General features: G+C 43.1%; 1 protein-coding gene across 1 annotated transcript in view; it reads left to right on the top strand.

The window, feature by feature from the left end:
- Window positions 1-25,109, top strand: part of tox (thymocyte selection-associated high mobility group box) — a 99,418-nt gene that overhangs the window by 62,125 nt on the left and 12,184 nt on the right. Inside the window, exons 4-8 of the mRNA XM_036966420.2 lie at window positions 4,642-4,887; window positions 10,669-10,920; window positions 16,060-16,287; window positions 19,446-19,526; window positions 19,670-20,098. Of these exons, the coding sequence (XP_036822315.2) occupies window positions 4,642-4,887; window positions 10,669-10,920; window positions 16,060-16,287; window positions 19,446-19,526; window positions 19,670-20,098 (1,236 nt within the window). The remainder of the gene's footprint in view (window positions 1-4,641; window positions 4,888-10,668; window positions 10,921-16,059; window positions 16,288-19,445; window positions 19,527-19,669; window positions 20,099-25,109) is intronic.

Below are 25,109 nucleotides of genomic sequence, written 5' to 3'. Positions count from 1 at the left end.
CTTGGCCTGGATGAGGGCAAGGTTCTTGGCAGTCTGGTGAAGTACACTTCCAAGCAAGGGCTTTGGGATGGAGATGCAATATGGCAGCCGTGCAAACATATCTCATCAGCCACCTGGTGGAAGGGACTTTGTGGATCTGAGGCTCTTTACCCTGTTGCCTCCATCATCCTCCAGATCCCACCAACATCAGCCGCCTCAGAGCACAACTGGTCCTTGTTTGGGAACACATACACCAAAGCACGCAACAGGCTGACCAATACAAGGGTTCAAAAATTGGTGGCCGTCCAGGCAAATTTGAAGATTTTTTTAACTTGACAACGAGCCATCCTCAACAAGGTTGGAAAGAGAGCGTGAAGATGAGGCCTCAGAGTCTAATGTTCAAGAGGTGGACATTGAGGAGGTCCAGGGAGAAGACATGGAAGCCTGAGAGGAAAACAACCAAAGCTTTAGATTCTAGACTCATCATTTTACAGATGCGATGGATCTTTGGGGATCATTCAATATTCCCTTTATTGTGTTGTTCAGTGTAATCATCCCATGTGAAGAGTCAACTCATTTAATTAAAGTTAAATTCTTAACTCGTTTAAAAAAAAAATTATATTGGAAGGATTTAATCGTTTGCAATTATGTCTACTTATGTCACGCCCTGATCTGTTTCACCTGTCCTCCACCCGCCTCCAGGTGTCGCCCATCTTCCCAATTATCCCCTGTGTATTTATACCTGTGTTCTCTGTCTGTTTGTTTCCAGTTCATCTTGTGCTTGCCAGCATTTTCCTGTCAGCTCCTATCTTTTCCCAGCCTCTCTTTTCTCGTCCTCCTGGTTTTTGACCGTTGCCTGTCCTGACCCTGTACCCACCCTTCTGACCTCTCTGCCTGTCCCTGACCCTGAGTCTGCCTGCTATCCTGTACCTCTGCCTTACCCTGGATTATCAACCCCTGCCTGCCTTGACCTGTCTTTGCCTGCCCCTGTTTCTACAATAAACATTGTAACTTCGACAGTCTGCATCTGGGTCTTACCTTGATTCCTGATATGATAAGGTTAAAGGTTTGTGTTTCTGTCTCCATATGATATGGTAAATATATCCAATACAAAAAACATCTACATTTAAATGGTGTTAATATTAATTTGCGTATTTCCATTAGTTCTCATATATTCCTGTTAATTCCCATATATTCCCGTTAATTCACACGGAAAGTTTCCACCTCTGAATATTCCCCAAAATGTGCACCCCTAATCACAAGGCTACTGCTGTGTGGGCATACTGTATCTTTACTGTAGGGTTCTTAACTTAAGTAACACCTTCTTGACCACAAGAAATTCGAAGAGTCTTTTTTGCCGCTTTTGTAACATTTAAAGGTCCAATATGTTACTTATCTTTCTATTTTTATTCACTGCAGATGGTGTAGATGTGTTAGAAAGTGAGGACAACATGAAACAACACATTGTATTTGTCTTCATCATAGTCTCCAAGATCAAACAGACTGAACAGTAACAAGTGTCGCTGTATTGACATCTTACCCCCTGATGCTGTGACCCTGGACATCCAATTCCTCACCTTTATTACAGATGATGAAGTCACTAATAGACAGGATGATTTATAACAGGGATGAGCAACTGGTGGCTCGGCCTCACTTTTGTAGACCCGCCATTTCATTTCCAAATAAAACATTTTCAAATGTTGGAACTCAGTTGGGGTTTCAACTTACTGTTGAGAGTTAGAATAGTAATTTAGTTGGGGGGTGGGCCTCCAACGAAATTTCACTTAGGGCCCCCAAAAGGCTAGGGTCGGCTCTGACCTGATGTGTGGGTATGGATGTGGGTAAAGAGTTCCGATTCTTTGTGGCCCCCACACCCATCAAAGTTGCCCATCCCTGATTTACAGGTTTACAATACAGTACATATTTTTCTCTCTGTCTCTCTCTCTCTCTATCCATTGATGGTTTGTCTCTCTTCTCTCCTCTTGATCACTTGGTAACCATCACTCTCATGTTACACATGTAACATTGCTGTGTGTCTGGCCTCGACTCAAGTTCTTCCATGACTCTCTTCAGTGTGAGTTATTAGAAAACCAGAGTAGATGGGTGCATACTGTATATTGAGTGTTTTTCTTGGAGGGCCACAGAGTTTAAAAACAACAACTACATTAGAACTCTGCACAGGAAGTTAGTTATGTAACTGTCATGTTTGTTGTTGTTATGTAATTATCAATGTTTTATGTCCATACTTTGAAACGCCTTTGCCACAACATTGACTTGGCCTTTTATTAAGTCCCAATGTAAGGTCTGTCTGTAGGCCTATGTATAGAGAAATGATAAGCAAAACAAAATCATTTGTCAAATTTGAAGCAATATCAATATCATCAAGTAACCCCCAGGCAACAACCATTATGACAATCTTTTTGTTTTTATGACAGTAAAATCATTTCGCGTTCCTGAAAACCTTACTGTATGAATTGTGCCAACATATTTCCTACCAACCAACCAACTTCGACATCTGTGAGAGGAAACACAATCAAATATGCAAATGAATGCAAAATGTTGGCTTTTAGCAGAGAGAGAGAGCGAGAGAGAGAGAGAGAGAGAGAGAGAAGCTGAAGGAAGCTCATTAAAACGATTATTACCGTCTTTTAAAAGAACAGTTGGGCTGGTATTTCAGTAGAGATGGGTTTTGGAACTGATTCTCTGCCTAATTGCCTGGAGTTGGCTGTCTGTCAGCTCCATTTTGTTTTCAGCAAATAAAAGCTGTAAATTAGTGGTAATGAAAATCTTGGAGGGAATCAACGAGGAGGTAGTAGAGGCAGAGTGTAACTCCTGAGCCCTCTGATGAAACTGGGAAAAAGACACTTCTGGGGTAGAGAGAAAAATAAAACATTTTACTTGTGTCAGAAGTGTGATTTGTTGTGCTGTCGTCTTTTGGAACGCTTCACCGAGTAAAACTAAATTGTGTGGGTCTAATTGATCAACAGCAAGTTGATGTCTTGAATAGTTCTTTCTCTCTTTATGGAAATGGTTCCTATTTCAGAGCTGTATAGACCAGAGGAGGTTGGTGGGAGGAGCTATAGGAGGACAGGCCCATTTTAATGGCTGGAATGGAATGAATGGAACGGTATCTAACACATCAAACATATGGAAACCATGTTTTACTCCGTTCCATTTACGCCATTCCAGCCATTACAATGAACCCATCCTCTTATAGCTCCTCCCACTATCCTCCACTGGTACAGATACCTTAACACACATTTCCTGTTGATTCGAGGTGAGTGCAGTTTTTGGCCGTGTTTATAGAATAATTTATGGTTTGCTTCAGATTTTTACTGCCTCTCATCTACCTTGTCTGCTATACATTTTCTGAGCTAAAAAGGGGTCCAAAGAGATTGAGAGGGAGACAGATCATCCTGCACAGCCAAGTGGAACTGACTGTGGAGACGCATAAAATAAGCCTTTTAATTAGACGTTAATGAGGGACTTTTTTTTACACACATTTACATACCCTCAAACCCCCTTTTATTTAGCCGGAATCATTCAAAAACATGCCTAATGCATTTACACACATTTGGTTACATGTGAAATGAACTTATATGTTTCCTATGTGTAGTTGATCGTGTATGCATGAATTAAGTCAAGTAATCGGGATTGCATTAACGATGATGATTAATCCTCATTGTTGGTATTGTTGATCATAAGAATCGTTCAAGGCAGTGTACATCATTAATCCTCATTGTTGGTATTGTTGATCATAAGAATCGTTCAAGGCAGTGTACATCATTAATCCTCATTGTTGGTATTGTTGATCATAAGAATCGTTCAAGGCAGTGTACATCATTAATCCTCATTGTTGGTATTGTTGATCATAAGAATCGTTCAAGGCAGTGTACATCATTAATCCTCATTGTTGGTATTGTTGATCATAAGAATCGTTCAAGGCAGTGTACATCATTAATCCTCATTGTTGGTATTGTTGATCATAAGAATCGTTCAAGGCAGTGTACATCATTAATCCTCATTGTTGGTATTGTTGATCATAAGAATCGTTCAAGGCAGTGTACATCATTAATCCTCATTGTTGGTATTGTTGATCATAAGAATCGTTCAAGGCAGTGTACATCATTAATCCTCATTGTTGGTATTGTTGATCATAAGAATCGTTCAAGGCAGTGTACATCATTAATCCTCATTGTTGGTATTGTTGATCATAAGAATCGTTCAAGGCAGTGTACATCATTAATCCTAATTGCCTTCTAATAATAGAACTAATTTAGGAGGTATTTACAGAAGTCCCACTGCAGTCTTAAAAAAGACTCATGGAACTATAGTAGTCTATTAATGACTACTATAATTATCTGAAGCCATCTGCATGTTCTGCATCGCAGTGCTGTAGTTGAGCTGTAATATAATACTGTAGTAATAATGAATTGGATTGATTTTCAGACACTCAAAGAGCTTTATGTTGTACAGGGGAAACTCACCTCATCCACTAGTATCAATGTGTAGCATCCACCTCTACTGTGCTCTTAGCCTAATGTGTTTGAGTGCTCAGTTTGGTTGGACTTGCATCCACTAAAACATTTCTCCTAAATGCTAATATTGCTATGTTATTATTCTCTAACATATTCTGTTTCTCCCGCTCCTCTTCTTTTACAGTCCTACCCAGTGCCCAGTTTGGGGGATGAAGACTTCAACATTCCCCCCATCACACCTCCCACCATCCCAGAACACATGCTGCACCCCCACCTACCAGAGTCGGAGTCTGGCTCCTACCACCCGCTGGCTCCCGTTCACTCCCAGAGTGGCCTACACCCCTTCCACCTTCAGGGAATGGACATGATGGGCCAGGATGGAGGGCTCTTGAGCCAAAATGGCAGCCTGATGTCCAGCACCCTGTCTGTGGTGAGTCTAGCCTGATGCCACTAGCAAGCAGTGTGCGATTTTCTGCTCTGGAGGGCAGCTGTGGGTGCAGGCATATGTTCCATACCAGCAACAACACACCTGATCCAAGTAATCGAGGGCTTGACGAGCGGTTGGTTGGTTCAATCAGGTGTGTTGGTGCAGGGATAGAACAAAATCCTGGACACCCCATTGGGTCTCCGCTGTACTAATGGATGACCCATTCGTTTTTAGATGGTTGATGGGGAGTTTTCCCCTGATATTTATTCACTAGAAATCGAAAACAATCTAGTGGGGTGACATTCAGAAGAAATACACTCAATGCAAGTCTTGACTTTTGAAAAAGGGATGAAACGAAACTTTAACTTTTAGATTTGTCTTTCCATGCAGAAACCTCACAATGTGATAGGTGACATGACTAACCGTGGTTAACTACTCTGCATAGGTATTGGAGATCATCTCCCATTCTCGTCAAAGTGAAACTTCTCACCTCCCGCTCTCAGACATTATTCTTTCTGCCTTTGGCCATGTTCACCATATTCAATATTATGTGTCATCAGCACCTCCACCACTGAGGAGCTACATGGTCTTTATGATTTTCCCTAGTGCATATTTATTTCCATTAATCAGACCTGTGTAGCTGTGTGTGTTTAGCTCCCAGGTCCTACTAGCCAGGGATATGGAACCTCATAGTCTCATTCTTAAACCATATAACCCAATTTCCCTTTTCAATGTGGGACTTAATGATTTCCAAGGCTGGACATATCAGCTTATTTTCCACTTTAGGCCAAACATCTTGTCTATGACCATATTATGTTTCACATTCACTAAGTAGTTAACATCTTGTCTATGACCATATTATGTTTCACATTCACTAAGTAGCTAAAACATCTTGTCTACGACCATATTATGTTTCACATTCACTAAGTAGTTAACATCTTGTCTATGACCATATTATGTTTCACATTCACTAAGTAGTTAACATCTTGTCTATGACCATATTATGTTTCACATTCACTAAGTAGTTAACATCTTGTCTATGACCATATTATGTTTCACATTCACTAAGTAGTTAACATCTTGTCTATGACCATATTATGTTTCACATTCACTAAGTAGTTAACATCTTGTCTATGACCATATTATGTTTCACATTCACTAAGTAGTTAACATCTTGTCTATGACCATATTATGTTTCACATTCACTAAGTAGTTACATCTTGTCTATGACCATATTATGTTTCACATTCACTAAGTAGCTAAAACATCTTGTCTACGACCATATTATGTTTCACATTCACTAAGTAGTTAACATCTTGTCTATGACCATATTATGTTTCACATTCACTAAGTAGTTAACATCTTGTCTATGACCATATTATGTTTCACATTCACTAAGTAGCTAAAACATCTTGTCTATGACCATATTATGTTTCACATTCACTAAGTAGTTACATCTTGTCTATGACCATATTATGTTTCACATTCACTAAGTAGTTACATCTTGTCTACGACCATATTATGTTTCACATTCACTAAGTAGCTAAAACATCTTGTCTACGACCATATTATGTTTCACATTCACTAAGTAGTTAACATCTTGTCTATGACCATATTATGTTTCACATTCACTAAGTAGTTAACATCTTGTCTATGACCATATTATGTTTCACATTCACTAAGTAGTTACATCTTGTCTACGACCATATTATGTTTCACATTCACTAAGTAGTTACATCTTGTCTACGACCATATTATGTTTCACATTCACTAAGTAGTTAACATCTTGTCTATGACCATATTATGTTTCACATTCACTAAGTAGTTAACATCTTGTCTATGACCATATTATGTTTCACATTCACTAAGTAGTTAACATCTTGTCTATGACCATATTATGTTTCACATTCACTAAGTAGTTAACATCTTGTCTATGACCATATTATGTTTCACATTCACTAAGTAGTTACATCTTGTCTATGACCATATTATGTTTCACATTCACTAAGTAGTTACATCTTGTCTACGACCATATTATGTTTCACATTCACTAAGTAGTTAACATCTTGTCTACGACCATATTATGTTTCACATTCACTAAGTAGTTAACATCTTGTCTATGACCATATTATGTTTCACATTCACTAAGTAGCTAAAACATCTTGTCTATGACCATATTATGTTTCACATTCACTAAGTAGTTACATCTTGTCTATGACCATATTATGTTTCACATTCACTAAGTAGTTACATCTTGTCTATGACCATATTATGTTTCACATTCACTAAGTAGTTAACATCTTGTCTATGACCATATTATGTTTCACATTCACTAAGTAGTTAACATCTTGTCTATGACCATATTATGTTTCACATTCACTAAGTAGTTACATCTTGTCTATGACCATATTATGTTTCACATTCACTAAGTAGTTACATCTTGTCTACGACCATATTATGTTTCACATTCACTAAGTAGCTAAAACATCTTGTCTACGACCATATTATGTTTCACATTCACTAAGTAGTTAACATCTTGTCTATGACCATATTATGTTTCACATTCACTAAGTAGTTAACATCTTGTCTATGACCATATTATGTTTCACATTCACTAAGTAGTTAACATCTTGTCTATGACCATATTATGTTTCACATTCACTAAGTAGTTAACATCTTGTCTATGACCATATTATGTTTCACATTCACTAAGTAGCTAAAACATCTTGTCTACGACCATATTATGTTTCACATTCACTAAGTAGTTAACATCTTGTCTACGACCATATTATGTTTCACATTCACTAAGTAGTTAACATCTTGTCTATGACCATATTATGTTTCACATTCACTAAGTAGCTAAAACATCTTGTCTACGACCATATTATGTTTCACATTCACTAAGTAGTTAACATCTTGTCTATGACCATATTATGTTTCACATTCACTAAGTAGTTAACATCTTGTCTATGACCATATTATGTTTCACATTCACTAAGTAGTTAACATCTTGTCTATGACCATATTATGTTTCACATTCACTAAGTAGTTACATCTTGTCTATGACCATATTATGTTTCACATTCACTAAGTAGTTAACATCTTGTCTATGACCATATTATGTTTCACATTCACTAAGTAGTTAACATCTTGTCTATGACCATATTATGTTTCACATTCACTAAGTAGTTACATCTTGTCTATGACCATATTATGTTTCACATTCACTAAGTAGTTAACATCTTGTCTATGACCATATTATGTTTCACATTCACTAAGTAGCTAAAACATCTTGTCTACGACCATATTATGTTTCACATTCACTAAGTAGTTAACATCTTGTCTATGACCATATTATGTTTCACATTCACTAAGTAGTTAACATCTTGTCTATGACCATATTATGTTTCACATTCACTAAGTAGTTAACATCTTGTCTATGACCATATTATGTTTCACATTCACTAAGTAGTTAACATCTTGTCTATGACCATATTATGTTTCACATTCACTAAGTAGCTAAAACATCTTGTCTATGACCATATTATGTTTCACATTCACTAAGTAGTTACATCTTGTCTATGACCATATTATGTTTCACATTCACTAAGTAGTTACATCTTGTCTATGACCATATTATGTTTCACATTCACTAAGTAGTTAACATCTTGTCTATGACCATATTATGTTTCACATTCACTAAGTAGTTACATCTTGGCTCGAATCCCCGAGCTGACAAGGTAAAAATCTACCGTTCTGCCCCTGAACAGACCCACTGTTCCTAGGCCGTCATTGAAAATAAGAATTTGTTCTTAACTGACTTGCCTAGTTAAATAAAGGTCAAATATATATATATTTGTAAATATTATGTTTCACATTCACTAAGTAACTTAAACATTAGTGTTTTCTATTGCTCAACATTCGTAAATTGTTGTTGTTGTTTTTTGCAAGAAGGGAAAAGGAGCAGGGGTGGATGACCTGCTGGCTGAAAGACTCCCCAGATTGACAAAGGGTATTTTGTTCCCATTCACCTTAATGTTCTCACAGAACATCCATTTAGAGTGGCTATGAATTATGGTTGCCAGGCAACGAGGCTGAGAGCTTGTTGCCGCGGCAAGGAATGAAAGAGGCTGGACTGATGGAACCATGTCTTCTATACGTTTAGCCTTCATTCTCTCAGTTTCTGGCCATATTGTTACTAACCACCGTTAGGGGAATATAATGAACTCTATTTGAGTAAGTGTTCGATTAATAGAGAAATTGTCGAAGAGAAATTCAGTTCTGGGATGTGATTTTTTTCACAGAACCCGGGGATAAAAGCAGTGTATCTTTACACCTTTTTATTTGAGAAGATATTCAAAAGAATGATGTAGGTCTAGAGATAAGTAGTTTACTTTTTCCTTAATTTAAAATGTACTAAGCAGAGGGGGAGATGGTGGGATGTTGGAAAAAGAATAATTCCTAATATGTCACTTAGCCAGTCATGAGCCAAACTACCCCAATCACTTTTATATTAAAAAAAACTTAACATCTAGCTTTTTACCAGCATTCCACTACCGCCAGTTTCCTGTTCGTAATGCACTAGTTTGCATTTTCCCCTCCCAATGAAATCCACCCACGTTATTGATACCATAAGGTAGGGTTGTTAGTCAGACAAAGATAAAATAATCTTTGGTATCCATTCATATTAGTGTCATAATGATGACCTGGCTTGTGACTCACCTCTCCGATACTTCGGAAAGTTCCCTCACGTCACCATGGGGATTAGGTTGTTTTCCACTGTAACCGACAGTTGCTAAACTTTTACGATGATGTGCTCTATCTGGCGGTACCAACAGTTACACATCTGTATAAGGAGAAACTCAGTGGTTGGGCACAGGAAGTAGCCTGGAGGAAAAAGAGTGTGTTATTCACCTATTCTTCAAAAAGAGGAGAGAAGAGGCAGAAGAGGTCATGGGGTCGTTGGTGATATAAGGGGTGAAGGTGTTAGTTTGCTGGAGGGGATGGAGCTAATCTCTGTAGATTACAGAGTTAACAGGAGTCACCTGTCCTGGTGTTAAGGTGAGCCTCTCCTCCCAAGCCTCACCTGTCCTGGTGTTGAGGTGAGCCTCTCCTCCCAAGCCTCACCTGTCCTGGTGTTGAGGTGAGCCTCTCCTCCCAAGCCTCACCTGTCCTGGTGTTGAGGTGAGCCTCTCCTCCCAAGCCTCACCTGTCCTGGTGTTGAGGTGAGCCTCTCCGCCCAAGCCTCACCTGTCGGGGACATTGTGTATGACATGGTGTCGGGGACATTGTGTATGACATGGTGTCGGGGACAATGTGTATGACATGGTGTTGGGGACATTGTGTATGACATGGTGTCGGGGACATTGTGTATGACATGGTGTCGGGGACATTGTGTATGACATGGTGTCGGGGACAATAGCAGGTGTGAGGCGTCGGACCTGTCAGTCCCTGTGGTATCAGGTGACCTGGCCACACTCTGGGGTGGGGTGGGGGCAGGGGGCCACACTGAAGAGGCTATTCAAGCACAACCTACAACCGTGTTTCCTGTGGAAAGACAAAAATTACATTGTTCTTATGCTGAAGAATGTTAGTTAGGATTTCAGTCATGGTTGAAACAAAGATGTGTGTGAAGAACCATTAGTGAGTGTATATGTGAGTGAGTGTGACTGAGCAGAGCTGTTTCAAGAGCGTTTCTAGGAGTGGGATAAAGAGAGTTAAAAGTAGCATTATTGTATGCTATTTTAATGCCATTTAAAAACAACGCTACATTTTTTCCCCCAGATGCAACAAATGGTCAACTCCGATTCCCGGTACAGCAGCCATCAGCCAATGGAAGCACTCAGATCCAGGAGCCAATCAGGCATGGGACATCAGAGTCAACTTACCACCATCAACCAATCACAACTCAACACCCAGTTGGGACTGAGCGGAAACAACGTTACCCATAATTCCCCATCTCCCCCTGGGAGCAAGTCGGCCACACCCTCTCCTTCTAGCTCTGTTCATGAGGATGACAATGAAGAGTCAATAAAGGTGAGAAGAGTGATTGGCACACACACTGATGTCGACGCCTCTCTCACACACACACTGATGTCGACGCCTCTCACACACACACACACACACACACACACTGATGTCGACGACCTCACACACACACACTGATGTCGACACCTCTCTCACACACACACACACACTGATGTCGACGCCTCACACACACACACACTGATGTCGACGCCCTCACACACACACACTGATGTCGACGCCTCTCTCACACACACACTGATGTCGACGCCTCTCACACACACACATACACACATACACACACACACATACACACACTGATGTCGACGACCTCACACACACACACTGATGTCGACACCTCTCTCTCACACACACACACACACTGATGTCGACATCCTCACACACACACACTGATGTCGATGCCTCACACACACACACACACACTGATGTCGACGTCCTCACACACACACACACTGATGTTGATGCCTCTCTCTCTCTCACACACACGCACGCACACACACACACACACACACACACACACACACACACACACACACTGATGTCGACGCCTCACACACACACGTCGACGACCTCACACACACACACTGATGTCGACGCCCTCACACACACACACTGATGTCGACGCCTCTTACACACACACACACACACACACACACACACTGATGTCGACGTCCTCACACACACACACTGATGTCGATGCCTCACACACACACACACTGATGTCGATGCCTCACACACACACACACTGATGTCGACGTCCTCACACACACACACTGATGTTGACGCCTCTCTCTCTCACACACACACACACACACAATGATGTCGACAACCTCACACACACACTGATGTCGACACCTCTCTCACACACACACTGATGTTGACGTCCTCACACACACACACTGATGTTGACGCCTCTCTCTCTCACACACACACACACACACTGATCTCGACGTCCTCACACACACTGATGTCGACGCCTCACACACTGATGTCGACGCCCTCACACACACACACTGATGTCGAAGCCTTTCTCACACACACACACACACTGATGTCGACGACTCTCTCACACACACACATGCACACACACAAGCACACACTGATGTCGACGCCCTCTCACACACACTGATGTCGACGCCCTCACACACAAACACCTATGTTGACGCCCTCACACACAAACACCTATGTTGACGCCCTCACACACACACATGTCGACGCCCACACACACACACCGATGTTGACGCCCTCATACACAAATATGCACACATACACAAGCACCAATTTTTTTTTACTTCTTTATAATACAGACATCCACACCTAGGGCTGTTACGGTGACCGTATTACCACCACACCAGCATGACCACAGTCAAATTCCATGTGACCGTTGAGTCACGGTAACTAGGCTCCTTCAAAACTGCGCTCTGATGCTCATTAGTAGCTTACCAAACTTGCTGATGGCCAGTCACTAATGTACTCTATTGTTCCTCCGTCAGGTCCTAATGGTCTGGTACTCAGCACTGTATTGTCCCTCAAACTACTCTGACATCAATGCAAATGATATCGTAAATCAAATCAAACACTTAATGAGAGCCCTGGCATTCAGGTTTTTAGTTATTTTTTTATTTTACCTTTATTTAACTAGGCAAGTCAGTTAAGAACAAATTTTTATTTTCAATGACGGCTTAGTGGGTTAACTGCCTGTTCAGGGGCAGAACGACAGATTTGTACTTACAACCTTCCGGGTTTGAACGTACAACCTTCCGGGTTATTAGTCCAACGCTCTAACCACTAGGCTACCCTGCCGCCTGCCGTCTGTTTGAGTGGAATATCACCTGTTGGGCAGTGAGAGCCAGCTCCTCATACCTGGTTGATGCATGGAATGAAATAAGTGTTATAGGCTATGCCAGTGGTTCCCAACCTTTTTCGGTTACTGTACCACCAACTGAATTTTGCTCTGCCCGGAGTTCCCCTAAAGTAACTCCTCATGTGTATTTTACCAGTAAGCCTATGGTCTCATGAGTCTTCTCAAGTACCCCTGTGGATGGGCAGAGTACCCCCAGGGTTAGTACTCCTGGTTGGGAACCACTGGGCTATGGTATACAATTGCGTGAGAAAATAGTGGCCTCTATTAAAAAGAGGAGGATCCAATCAGCTTTCAATAAGCTAGGCCTACTATATTTATTTCTCACCTTTCCAAATATTAAACACATTGCTTTCGCTTTCCAACCATAGAAGCCTACCTGGCTGGCATGAAAAGGAACCATGGGAAAATCGTCCTCCATTCTCTTTTTTTTATTTGTTTATTTTTTAAATCTTGTTTTACCTTGCTCCTGTTCTGACAGGTGTATGATAATGGCCTATTCTAAGTCAAAACTAATTTCACATATATTATTTAGTTTATGTAAAGACAAGATGAAGTTGAGAGAATAGTATCAATTGTGAATGAAGCCCAGCATGTGCAGTCTAAGGCAGGAAACATTGCTTGCATTTTTTTGTTACTTTTTCAAATCATAGTTTCTTGTATCAAGTAGCTTGGCCCATAGGCCTTTATGTTTTGATAAGGTTTGTATCACAACTAAAGTGGCCAAATATCTCTAAGCCTAGCCTATAGGCCTAGGAGCACAGTTGGAGAGCCCATAGCGTACAGACCCTAGTGAAACGTGTTCTTATAAGGCCAGTCATTGCGCAATCACGTGTGAAAACAGAGTTTTGACTGGCCACTATTTAAAAGAGGATCCCATCTTTCTCGTCTGCTATATTTATGGCTCAATTCTTAAAATTAAGCACTTTAATCCGCTTTACTACCTGGCGTATTAAAAATCTCACCGCGGGAAGCTCTTCCTCCATTTGCGATTAGAATGCAGGCTACGGATGACGTTTTTTTGTGGGCCATTCTAAATAGAAAATAATTCCACACATATATTAGTAGGCTATATGTAAAGACCAGATTAAATTGAGAATAGTCTGAGAATATTTTCAAGTGCTTGTCAAATTGTGAATTAGAGACTGATGAAGTGTGTGCAGCCTGCGCATGAAACAGAGCAGAGTGTCATCATGCCTGTCGTCATTAGAGTCATTCATGCAGTCTTAGGCTATATTATTTAATTTCTAATACTTTCTAAGGTTTGTATACCAACTAAAGTTGCATAAATAACTCTAAACTAAGCATATAGAAGAACCTGTTTCAAACTATCACTTGGTTAAACGTTCAACACAGAATAGCCGCATGTGCACACTACCCTTTGAAATCTTCTTACTATAAAATAATATTCAATAATGCCACGGGAATTATTAGCAAATCTTGTCCGCTAAATGGACTAATGTAGCCCATAGCCATACGGCCTAGCCAGATCAAGGCCTTAACATAAGGACGACTCAGAATATTCAACATTTTCTTCATATCATAATGTTTCTTTAGACGTGCCTAAAATAAATAATGGATTTATTGTGATGGCGTAGGCTATATTAAATGGATTTATTCTACTTTTTAAAAAGTAGATGTCCGCATCAGTGGCTTGTAGGCTATGCGTGGAAGTCGGAGATGCTAAACGTGTTTATGTTAATTAAAGGTCAATTAATTTGAGACCAACAGTTATTTGGATGACAGTTATCGGCTGACAAAATTTCATGACTGCCACAGCCCTACACACACACACACTATTCTATACAAACGCACACACACACACGCACGCACGCACGCACACACACACACACACACACACACACACACACACACACACACACACACACACACACACACACACATTTGTATAAGGGTGAGTCATCTGTAACCTTTGCGCCATTGCATTTGTTTACCCTTTTCCCTGGAGAAAAACGTCACCGTGGAGAGATGCTATCTTAATGCTTATGTGATTGCTAATATAATGGTGCCATTTTCCATGCGTATGCAATACTATGTAAATCAATCCAAAGGGTACTTTTCCCAAACACCTTTGCCATATTTTCACCGTATGTTTTAACTGCAAATAACAATCCTTTAGAAAATGAAACAATCTGGAAAAATGATCATGTTTAATTTAGTGGAATATAAAATCGAATGCAGTCAACATTTCAGAAATGTGCAGAGCGCTATTCAGCTGCAGGGCTATTTTTGTGTTATCAGTATAAAACAAACATATTCAACACAGTGATGGAAAGGAACGTCTGGCATAATTGAAACTACCGGTACGACCATCTGTCAAGGTCCTTTCATACAGACACTGTTTTCTTTATCTGTTTCCAAACTCTCAGGTTCATGTTCACTATCTCACAATAAAAGCAAATTGTTTCAAACGGTACATTCCTATTGACCAAGATCATGTAAATTGAGAGAAATGTTTCAGAATGTTCAGCAATATTTTTGGTATATACACAGTAAAACCATGAAATATGTCACACGTTTATAACCAAAACATCAGTGTTTAAACATAAGGCATTTAGACTTGCCATTAAGTCTTCTCATCTTAAGCACAGGCGTTTAGAATCCAAGATTAAACATGATAGTCAACTTTTTCCGGTCAGTTTCCAACCAGGAAAACACCTGTATCTCCTAAGTGTTCAGATTTTAAACACTAGTGTTTACCTTCCCATGGTCCTGTTTAGAGTGCATTTAGTCATTAGAAATTGATGTGACTTTACATGCCTTTTAATCAGATCAGTGTTGTCTGTCACCTTACCTAAATTTCAGCTGAACAGGAAAAAAATATATATTTTCAATCGCAGGGCTCTACGCTGACCTTTTTTACAAGGAGCACAAGTGCGCAGACAAAGAAATTTAGGAGCACAATGAAAAATATTTGAAATATTAAAGCTAGAATACTTAATTTTTTCGTTGAAGTACTAAATGCCTTGCCATGTTTAAAAATGGTTCCAGAAAAGTGTCTAGTTATGTGTTCAGATCCAAAACACTTGGTTTTACAGTGTACGTTAGGAAGCATACAGTATGTGTTTTACATTTCTCTGCTCAGCTCCTATTGTCAGGGAAAGTCTGGGCCCTACAGTATGTTTAGCATATTCACCCTTCATTTCCATCCTGTTCCATCATCTAATCAATCAATTACACCGATTCCACACTAATTCCTCTCTCTCCAGAAACCCATTTAGTCTAACCATTTCTATCTCTCCTCCCAGCATGCAGAGAAGCGACCGGCAGCGGTCGAGACGCCCAAAAAGCCCAAGACCCCCAAGAAGAAGAAGAAGAAGGATCCCAACGAACCCTCGAAGCCAGTCTCTGCCTACGCTCTGTTCTTCAGAGACACCCAGGCAGCCATCAAGGGATCCAACCCCAATGCTACTTTTGGAGAGGTATCCAAGATAGTGGCCTCCATGTGGGACGGCCTTGGAGAGGAACAGAAACAGGTATAACACCTATAGTTAGGGTGACCACATTTAAAATACCTAAATGTGGAGCAAAAGGGGGATTTAGCGGGACATTTGCAGGACAGTCTAGCCTACATGAATAAAAATTTTTAAAACAGGCTTGATTGAAGTAGCAGAAAATGTTGAATGAGCAACTAATGAGCACGGAGATCCTCACAAATTTGACAAAATGACCATCTATCTTTCAGTGTAATACTGCTATTTCATTTTGTAGCTCTTCGTCAAAAGCACACTTTTTTTAAGTAGGTGGCTCATTGTTCTAGCTGGAATTTAGCCTGGAAGGATTTGAGAAATATGATTGGTTGACCATAGGCCTATGACATTGGCCTACGTCTCGTCTTGGCTGTGCAAAATATCAAATCTCAGCAACTATTGGAGAAGTGTTTACATCACCAGTAGGCTACTACATCCTTATGACATACAGGGCCTTCACAAAGTATTCATACCTCTTGACTTATTCCACATTTTGTTGTGTTACAGCCTGAATTATAAAAGGATTAAATTGATTGTTTTTCTCACCCATCTACACACAATTCCGCATATTGACAAAGTGATTACAGTGGAGTGTTTCTGGGTAAGTCTCTAAGAGATGTCCACATCTGGATTATGCAACATTTGCCCATTATTATTTTCAAAATTCTTCAAGCTCTGTCAAATTGGTTGTTGATGATTACAAGACAACCATTTTCAGGTCTTGCAATAGATTTTCAAGTAGACGAGTCAAAACAGGAACATTCAATGTCTTCTTGGTAATTAACTCCAGTGTAGATTTGGCCTTGTGTTTTAGGTTATTGTCCTGCTGAAAGGTGAATTCATCTCCCAGTGTCTGTTGGAAAGTAGACTGAACCAGGTTTTCCTCTAGGATTTTGCCTGTACTTAGCACTATTCCATTTATTTTAGTTACTGAAAAACTCTGCAGTCCTTAATGATTACAAGCATAAACTAATGCAGCCACCGCGATGCTTGAATATATGGAGAGTGCTACTCCGTAAAGAGTTGTATTGGATTTGCCCCAAACATAACACTGTATTCAGAACTAAAAGTGAATTGCTTTGCCACATTTTTTGCAAAATAACTGCAGTGCCTTGTTGTACAGGCTTCCTTCTTTTCACTCTGTCTGTCACAACTTCCGCTGAAGTCGGCGCCTCTCCTTGTTCGGGCAGCGTTCTCCTCTCCTTGTTCGGACGGCGTTCTCCTCTCCTTGTTCGGGCGGCGTTCTCCTCTCCTTGTTCGGGCAGCGTTCTCCTCTCCTTGTTCGGGCGGCGATCGGCGTCACCGGTTTTCTAGCCATCGCCACTCCATTTCTCATATGTCCATTTGTTTTGTCTTGTTCCCTACACACCTGGTTTTCATTCCATAACCACACTGCATGTATTTAGTCCTCTGTCCCCCTCCATGTCTTTGTGTGTAATTGTTTATTGTTATGTGGATATTGTCAGGCACCATACTTTTGTTATGTTCCGTGTTTTTGGCACGTTTATGTTTTTATGTGTTGTCGTTTTTGGACCGGAATTAAAGTGTGCCTGTTTACTGCACTCTGCTCTCCTGCACCTAACTTTGCCTCCCGTACACACTCCTAACACTGTCAATGATGTTAGTATTGTGGAGTAAGCACGATGTTGCTGATCCATCCTCAGCCATTAAACTCTGTAACTGTTTTAAAGTCACCGTTGGCCCCATGGTGAAATCCCTGAGTGGTTTCCTTCCTCTCCGGCAACTGAGTTAGGAAGGACGCCTCTATCTTTGTTGTGACTGGGTGTATTGATCAAAGTGTAATTAATAACTTCACCATGCTCAAAGGGATATTCAATGTCTGCTTTTTTTACCCATCTACCAATAGGTGCTGTTCTTTGCGAGGCATTGGAAAACCTCCCTGGTCTTTGTGGTTGAATCTGTGTTTGAAATTCACTGCTCGACTGAGAGACCTTACAGATAATTGTATGTGTGGGGGTACAGAGATGAGGTAGTCGTTCAAAAATCATGTTAAACACTTATTGCACACAGAGTCCCTGCAATTTATTATGTGACTTGTTGTGTTTACTCCTGAACTTATGTAGGCTTGCTATAAAAGGGATTGAATACTTGTTGACTCAAGACATTTCAGCCCTTCATTTTTTAAGAATTTGAAAAAATCATTCCACTTTGACATTATGGTGTATTGGGTGTAGGCCAGTGACAAAATATCTCAATTGAATCCATTTTAAAGTCAGGCTGTAACACAACAAAATGTAAGAATGTCGTGTTTGTAAATACTTTCTGAAGGCACTGTATATCTTTTCATTAGCGCAACGTGACTGGTTGTAATGTCTGACTGAAATACAGGACAATTCAACCCTTTTTTCTAAATGAGTGGGGTTTGAAGTTGTAAAGTGCAGGACATGATTGTTTGGTTGCAGAACAAAGGGCCAAAGTGCGCGACTGTACTGTACACTTCCTTGTTCGACTTCATTAAACAGGAACAGCCCCACTGATGCTATAGAATAGATTAGAATACATTAATTAGATTAGAAAAAAACTTTATTGTCCTCACAAAAATGCTATTTGTTTTAATTTGGAATTTCAAACCTTGTCACAGTTTCACAGTAGAAGTCATTGGCTCTCCCTGGTCCTGTGGCTCTGCTACTGTGAATCATGCTACTGTGTGTTTCGACTAACAAATGGCCTCTTGACATAAGCAAATAGTAGAGCAAGCTTTTCCATATTTATTCTATTGTAGTAAGCGCTGTGCTATTGTCCTATTACACACACGCGCACACACATACACAGAAACACATTCTTATGCAAACACGCACACACCTCCAGAGGGTGTGTGAGGGTGGAGGAATGAGGGTGGATGTCTGTCTGAGGACAGGACAATGTACTTCCTGGAGAGAGACCAGATTTATTATCGGTAAATAATGACACCCAGACAGACAGGCAAAGACAGACAGATGGATGGATAGTGAAGAGGAACAATCTAGTCCTATATAAATTGGAAAGCTTTTGAGTATTATCCAGATGCCCCAACTACAGCTATTATACTTTATGAAGCATTATAACACATTCATATGACAAAAACACTAACCCCATTAAAAAAAAGAGAAAGAATTGGCAACCAAAGTGCAAATGTTTACTGTTCTTTCTTGGTGTTTTTATAGGTGTACAAAAAGAAGACAGAGACGGCCAAGAAGGAGTACCTGAAACAGCTGGCTGCGTACAGAGCGAGCCTGCTCTCACAGGTAGGGACCCAGACATAAACATGTCTTCATGAGAGCTGTGGTCAGTTGATTCTCTATGACTGTATGACTCTGATAAGGTAACACTGTTACACTCTTTACCCTCTTCCATCTCTGTCTTTCCTGTTCTCTCTCCCCTCCTTCAGAGTTACATTGATCCAGGTGAAGTCAAGGTGTCCCAGGCCACCTCTATGCTGGGGCCCAAGCCCCCCGTGTTCCCCGGATCAGGCCAGCAGCACCCCCACCCCCATCACTCCCACCCCAGCCTCTACATGAGCCACCCCTACCACCACCAGAGCCACCACCCCCACCCCCACCACCAGCAACAGCAGTCCCAGCAGCACCAGGCCGGCCTCAGCCCCCACCTGTCCCCCCTCCAGGGTCTCTCCAGGGGGGTGGCCCCCCGGGCCAGTGGACCCCATCCAGGCGGAGTGTCTCTGGGCAGCATGGCGGCGGCGACAACCCCTCCCCTCCAGATCAGCCCGCCCCTCCACTCCCACTCTCACCTAGGAATGCACCACCAGCAACAGCTCAGCGGACACCCGCTGTCTCTGCACTCGCCCTCCATGGCCCAGGTGAGTTCAACACACAAACACACACTCATGGCCCAGGTGAGTTCAACACACAAACACACACTCATGGCCCAGGTGAGTTCAACACACAAACACACACTCATGGCCCAGGTGAGTTCCACACTGTACATATTATGCATATTGTGGTAATACACTTAAACATGGTCACCTACAATGTACAGCTACACACACTCACATAAACATGCATACGTGATGCAACCACATCAAATGGAGAGTGTAAGGTGTGTGTGTGTGTGTGTGTGTGTGTTATGTGTTGATGATGATGTTATACTGTCTATGATTCATGTTATTTACAATCACATCCGGTCCCTTCAAGTTCCCTCAGGGCCAGAGACTGAGGGCAAGCCAGGATGTATTCATATCTGCCAGCCTGATACTGTACACACACACACACACACACACACTAGGTCTGTGACTGTCATGGAATTGTGGATGGCGGTAATTGGCCAGCCAAATGACTGTGGACTACGTAATAACCTTTAGAATAGCAATTATTTTCTTCTTCACATTTTCCCCTTTCCTCCGCTTCTGACCACATGTGCTGCCATAGAAATAGAAAAAATTGAATGGGAATCCCATTCAAGTCAATGATGGCATAATGGGTGGACTGGCGGCCATTGCGAGTGTACCCATAGGAGCAAAGCAGGAAGTAAAAGCAGGAAGTGTACCCATCAATATGTGCTGTGATTTGTTGATTCAACTCAACTGACATGACAAAAAATGCATTCCATTGCATGAGCCACATCAGTTAACATCATTTGGATGAAAATTCTACATTACCAAGGAAATTATTCCATCACAATATCAGGCAGCCGTTGCAAGTGTACCCATGAGTTTATTCCATTCTATTCATCGCTTGCTTCCACACCTTGCATGTTTCAGCAAGGGGCAACAAAGTATCATCATGTTGTTAAGAGTCCATGTTATACCAGAAATGGACTAAATCACTCAGATGCCCGGCTGTCTCATCTTCAGTCAGCTGTTCCTCCCCCTCACAAAATGTTGTTGAATATATTTTTAAGTGGTTATGAAGGTTATTTTATTTTCATGGCGGTCTTTATCCATAACCGTAGGTTATATGGTAATCGTGCCATCCCTAACACACACACACACACACACACACACACACACACACACACACACACACACACACACACACACACACACACACACACACACACACACACACAATCCCCCATGTTCCATTTTCTCCCAGTAATAAACAAATGCATTAGGCTGATGATGTGATATAAGGATGCCAACAGCAGCACATTGAGATTGATGAATGCATCAGTGGTGGAGACAAAACACCAGGCAGGCAGGGCTATCTGATGAAACCAGTCTAGCAGACAGGACAGGACACACACACACACAGGAAATGAGATGAGTTCTCTGTAGAGGCTAGTCAACAACACAGATTGGAAGAGCATCTCTCTCTCATATATAGAGAGAATACATACAAGAATACAAAATGGAGCTCAATGGGCTAATTTCCTCAATAATGCAACAGAGAAGTTGTGCATTGTCCTGGAAATAAAATACAAACGCACCAAGAAACAAAGAAAATAATGAATAAACCAATCAACCACAGAACAGTTGTGTTAGAGAGAGGTGTAACGGTCTGAGTGTAGTGGGTGAGGAGTCAGGCGCAGGAAGCAGAGAGTTCAGGGGAGTGCTATTTTAATGCACTGAATAAACGCTGAACATAAGCCAACCCTCACAAAAACACAGGGCGTACTGAACAAACAAATGCCCCAAACAGGGGGACTTAAACTGTCCAGGGAAAAACCCACAAAATGGGAAAACACAAAACCCAATAGACGTGCAGACAAGTACACCAAACAGACGATCACAATAATTAATCCCGCACAAGGAACCCTGCGGGCCGGCTGACTAATAAAGCCTACTACCTAACTCAAAACAGGTGCACACAATCAACACATAAGGAGGGGGAGGAAATAATCAGTAGCAGCTAGTAGGCCGGCGACGACGACCGCCGAGCGCCACCCGAACGGGAAGGGGAGTGTCCTTCGGTCGGAGTCGTGAAAGTACCCCCCCCCTTGACGCGTGGCTCCCGCAGCGCGCCGACACCGGCCTCGAGGACGAGGCGCAGGGCGATCCGGATGGAGGCGATGCAAATCCCTCAACATTGACGGATCCAAAATGTCCCTGGTGGGTACCCAGCACCTCTCCTCCGGACCGTACCCCTCCCAGTCCACGAGGTACTGCAGGCCCCTCACCCGGCGTCTCGAGTCCAGAATGGCCCGTATCGTATACGCCGGGGACCCCTCGATGTCCAGAGGGGGAGGAGGGACCTCCAGCACCTCACCGTCCTGTAGGGGACCAGCTACCACCGGCCTGAGGAGAGACACATGAAACGAGGGGTTAATACGATAATAGGAAGGGAGTTGTAATCGATAACACACCTCGTTTATTCTCCTCAGGACTTTGAACGGCCCTACACACTGCGGCCAAGCTTCCGGCAGGGCACGCGGAGGGGCAGGTTTCGGGTCGAGAGCCAGACCCTGTCCCCTGGTACAAACACGGGGGCCTCACTGCGGTGGCGGTCAGCACTCCTTTTCTGCCGTCCACTAGCCTGTTGAAGGGATTCCTGGACGGCCCTCCAGGTTTCTTTGGAGCGCTGCACCCATTCCTCCACCGCAGGAGCCTCGGTCTGGCTCGGATGCCTCGGTGCCAGGACCGGCTGGTACCCCAACACACAATGAAAGGGGGACACATTAGTAGAGGAGTGGCGTAATGAGTTCTGGGCCATTTCCGCCCAGGGGATGTATCTCGCCCACTCCCCTGGCCGGTCCTGGCAGTACGACCGCAGAAACCTACCCACCTCCTGGTTTACTCTCTCCACCTGCCCATTACTTTCAGGGTGATAACCGGAGGTCAGGTTGACCGAGATCCCCAGACGCTCCATGAACGCCCTCCATACTCGGGACGTGAACTGGGGACCCCGATCAGAAACGATGTCCTCCGGCACCCCGTAGTGCCGTAAGACGTGGGTGAATAATGCCTCCGCAGTCTGTAGGGCTGTTGGGATACCGGGCAACGGGAGGAGACGGCAGGACTTAGAGAACCGATCCACAATCACCAGAACCGTGGTGTTGCCCTGAGACAGGGGAAGGTCGGTCAGGAAATCTACGGATAGATGTGACCATGGCCGTTGTGGAACGGGGAGGGGTTGTAACTTCCCTCTAGGAAGGTGCCTAGGAGCCTTACTCTGGGCGCATACCGAACAGGAGGAGACATAAACCTTAACGTCCCTAGCCAAGGTAGGCCACCAATACCTCCCCCGAAGGCTCCCTACTGTCCTCCTCACCCCAGGGTGACCCGAGGAGGGTAGGACGTGAGCCCACCGAATCAGTTGGTCCCGAACACCAAGCGGCGCGTACCTCCGCCCCGCCGGACACTGAGGAGGCGCTGGTTCAGCCCGTAACGCCCGCTCGATGTCCGAGTCCACCTCCCACACCACCGGTGCCATCAGCTTTGAGGCCGGAAGGATGGGAGTAGGTTTGGTGGACCTATCCTCCGTGTCGTAAAAGCGGGACAGTGCGTCCGCCTTCACGTTCTGGGAGCCTGGTCTATATGATAAAGTGAACCGGAATCGGGTGAAGAACATGGCCCACCTTGCCTGCCGCGGGTTCAGTCTCCTAGCTGCCCGAATATACTCCAGATTTTGGTGGTCGGTCCAGATGAGAAAGGGGTGCTTAGCCCCCTCAAGCCAGTGTCTCCACACCTTCAGAGCCCTGACCACCGCTAACAACTCCCGGTCCCCCACATCATAGTTACGATCCGCTGGGCTGAGCTTACTCGAGAAGAAAGCGCAGGGGCGGAGTTTTGGTGGCGTACCCGAGCGCTGTGATAGCACGGCACCCACCCCAGCCTCGGACGCGTCCACCTCCACTATGAATGCTAGAGAGGGGTCCGGATGCGCCAACACGGGTGCATCCGTGAACAGCACCTTCAACCTGTTGAAAGCTCTGTCCGCCTCTGCTGACCACTGCAACCGCACCGGGCCCCCCTTTAGCAGTGAGGTAATTGGAGCCGCTACCTGGCCAAAACCCCGGATAAACCTCCGGTAGTAGTTGGAAAAACCCCAAAACCGCTGCACCTCTTTTACCGTGGTTGGAGTCGGCCAATTACGCACGGCCTTACTGCGGTCACCCTCCATCTCCACCCCCGAGGTGGAAATGCGATAACCCAGAAAGGAGACGGCTCGTTTGGAGAACACACACTTCTCAGCCTTGACGTAGAGGTTATGCTCCAGCAGTCTACCAAGCACCTTGCGTACCAGAGACACATGCGCGGCGTGAGTGGCTGAGTAGATCAGAATGTCATCGATATAAACAACCACTCCCTGCCCGTGCAGGTCCCTGAGAATATCGTCTACAAAGGATTGAAAAATGGCTGGAGCATTTTTTAACCCATACGGCATGACGCAGTACTCATAGTGGCCCGATGTGGTACTAAATGCGGTTTTCCACTCGTCTCCCTTCCGAATACGCACCAGGCTATACGCGCTCCTGAGATCCAATTTTGTGAAGAACTGCGCTCCCTGAAAGGATTCCACTGCCGTAGCAATGAGAGGTAGTGGGTAGCTGAACCCCACTGTGATGGCATTTAGACCTCTATAATCAATACAAGGACGCAAACCTCCCTCCTTTTTCTTCACAAAAAATAAACTTGAGGAGACGGGTGAAATGGAGGACCGAATGTACCCCTGTCCCAGAGACTCCGTGATATATGTCTCCATAGCCAACGTCTATTCTTGGGGCAATGGGTACACGTGACTCTTGGGAAGCGCAGCGTTTACCTGGAGATCTATCGCACAATCCCTTCCCGGTCGATGTGGTGGTAATTTAGTTGCCTTCTTTTTACTAAAAGCGATTGCCAAATCGGCATACTCGGGGGGAATGCACACTGTGGGACCCTGATCTGGACTTTCCACCGAGGTGGCACCGACGGAAACTCCCAGACACCT

This window comes from Oncorhynchus mykiss, chromosome 28 (genome assembly GCF_057628025.1).
Source record: "Oncorhynchus mykiss isolate SJ-2025 chromosome 28, ASM5762802v1, whole genome shotgun sequence".
In the NCBI taxonomy this organism is placed as follows: Eukaryota; Metazoa; Chordata; class Actinopteri; order Salmoniformes; family Salmonidae; genus Oncorhynchus; species Oncorhynchus mykiss.
The sequence above is the reverse complement of the archived record's forward strand: the minus strand, read 5'-3'. Positions and strand labels throughout refer to the sequence as shown.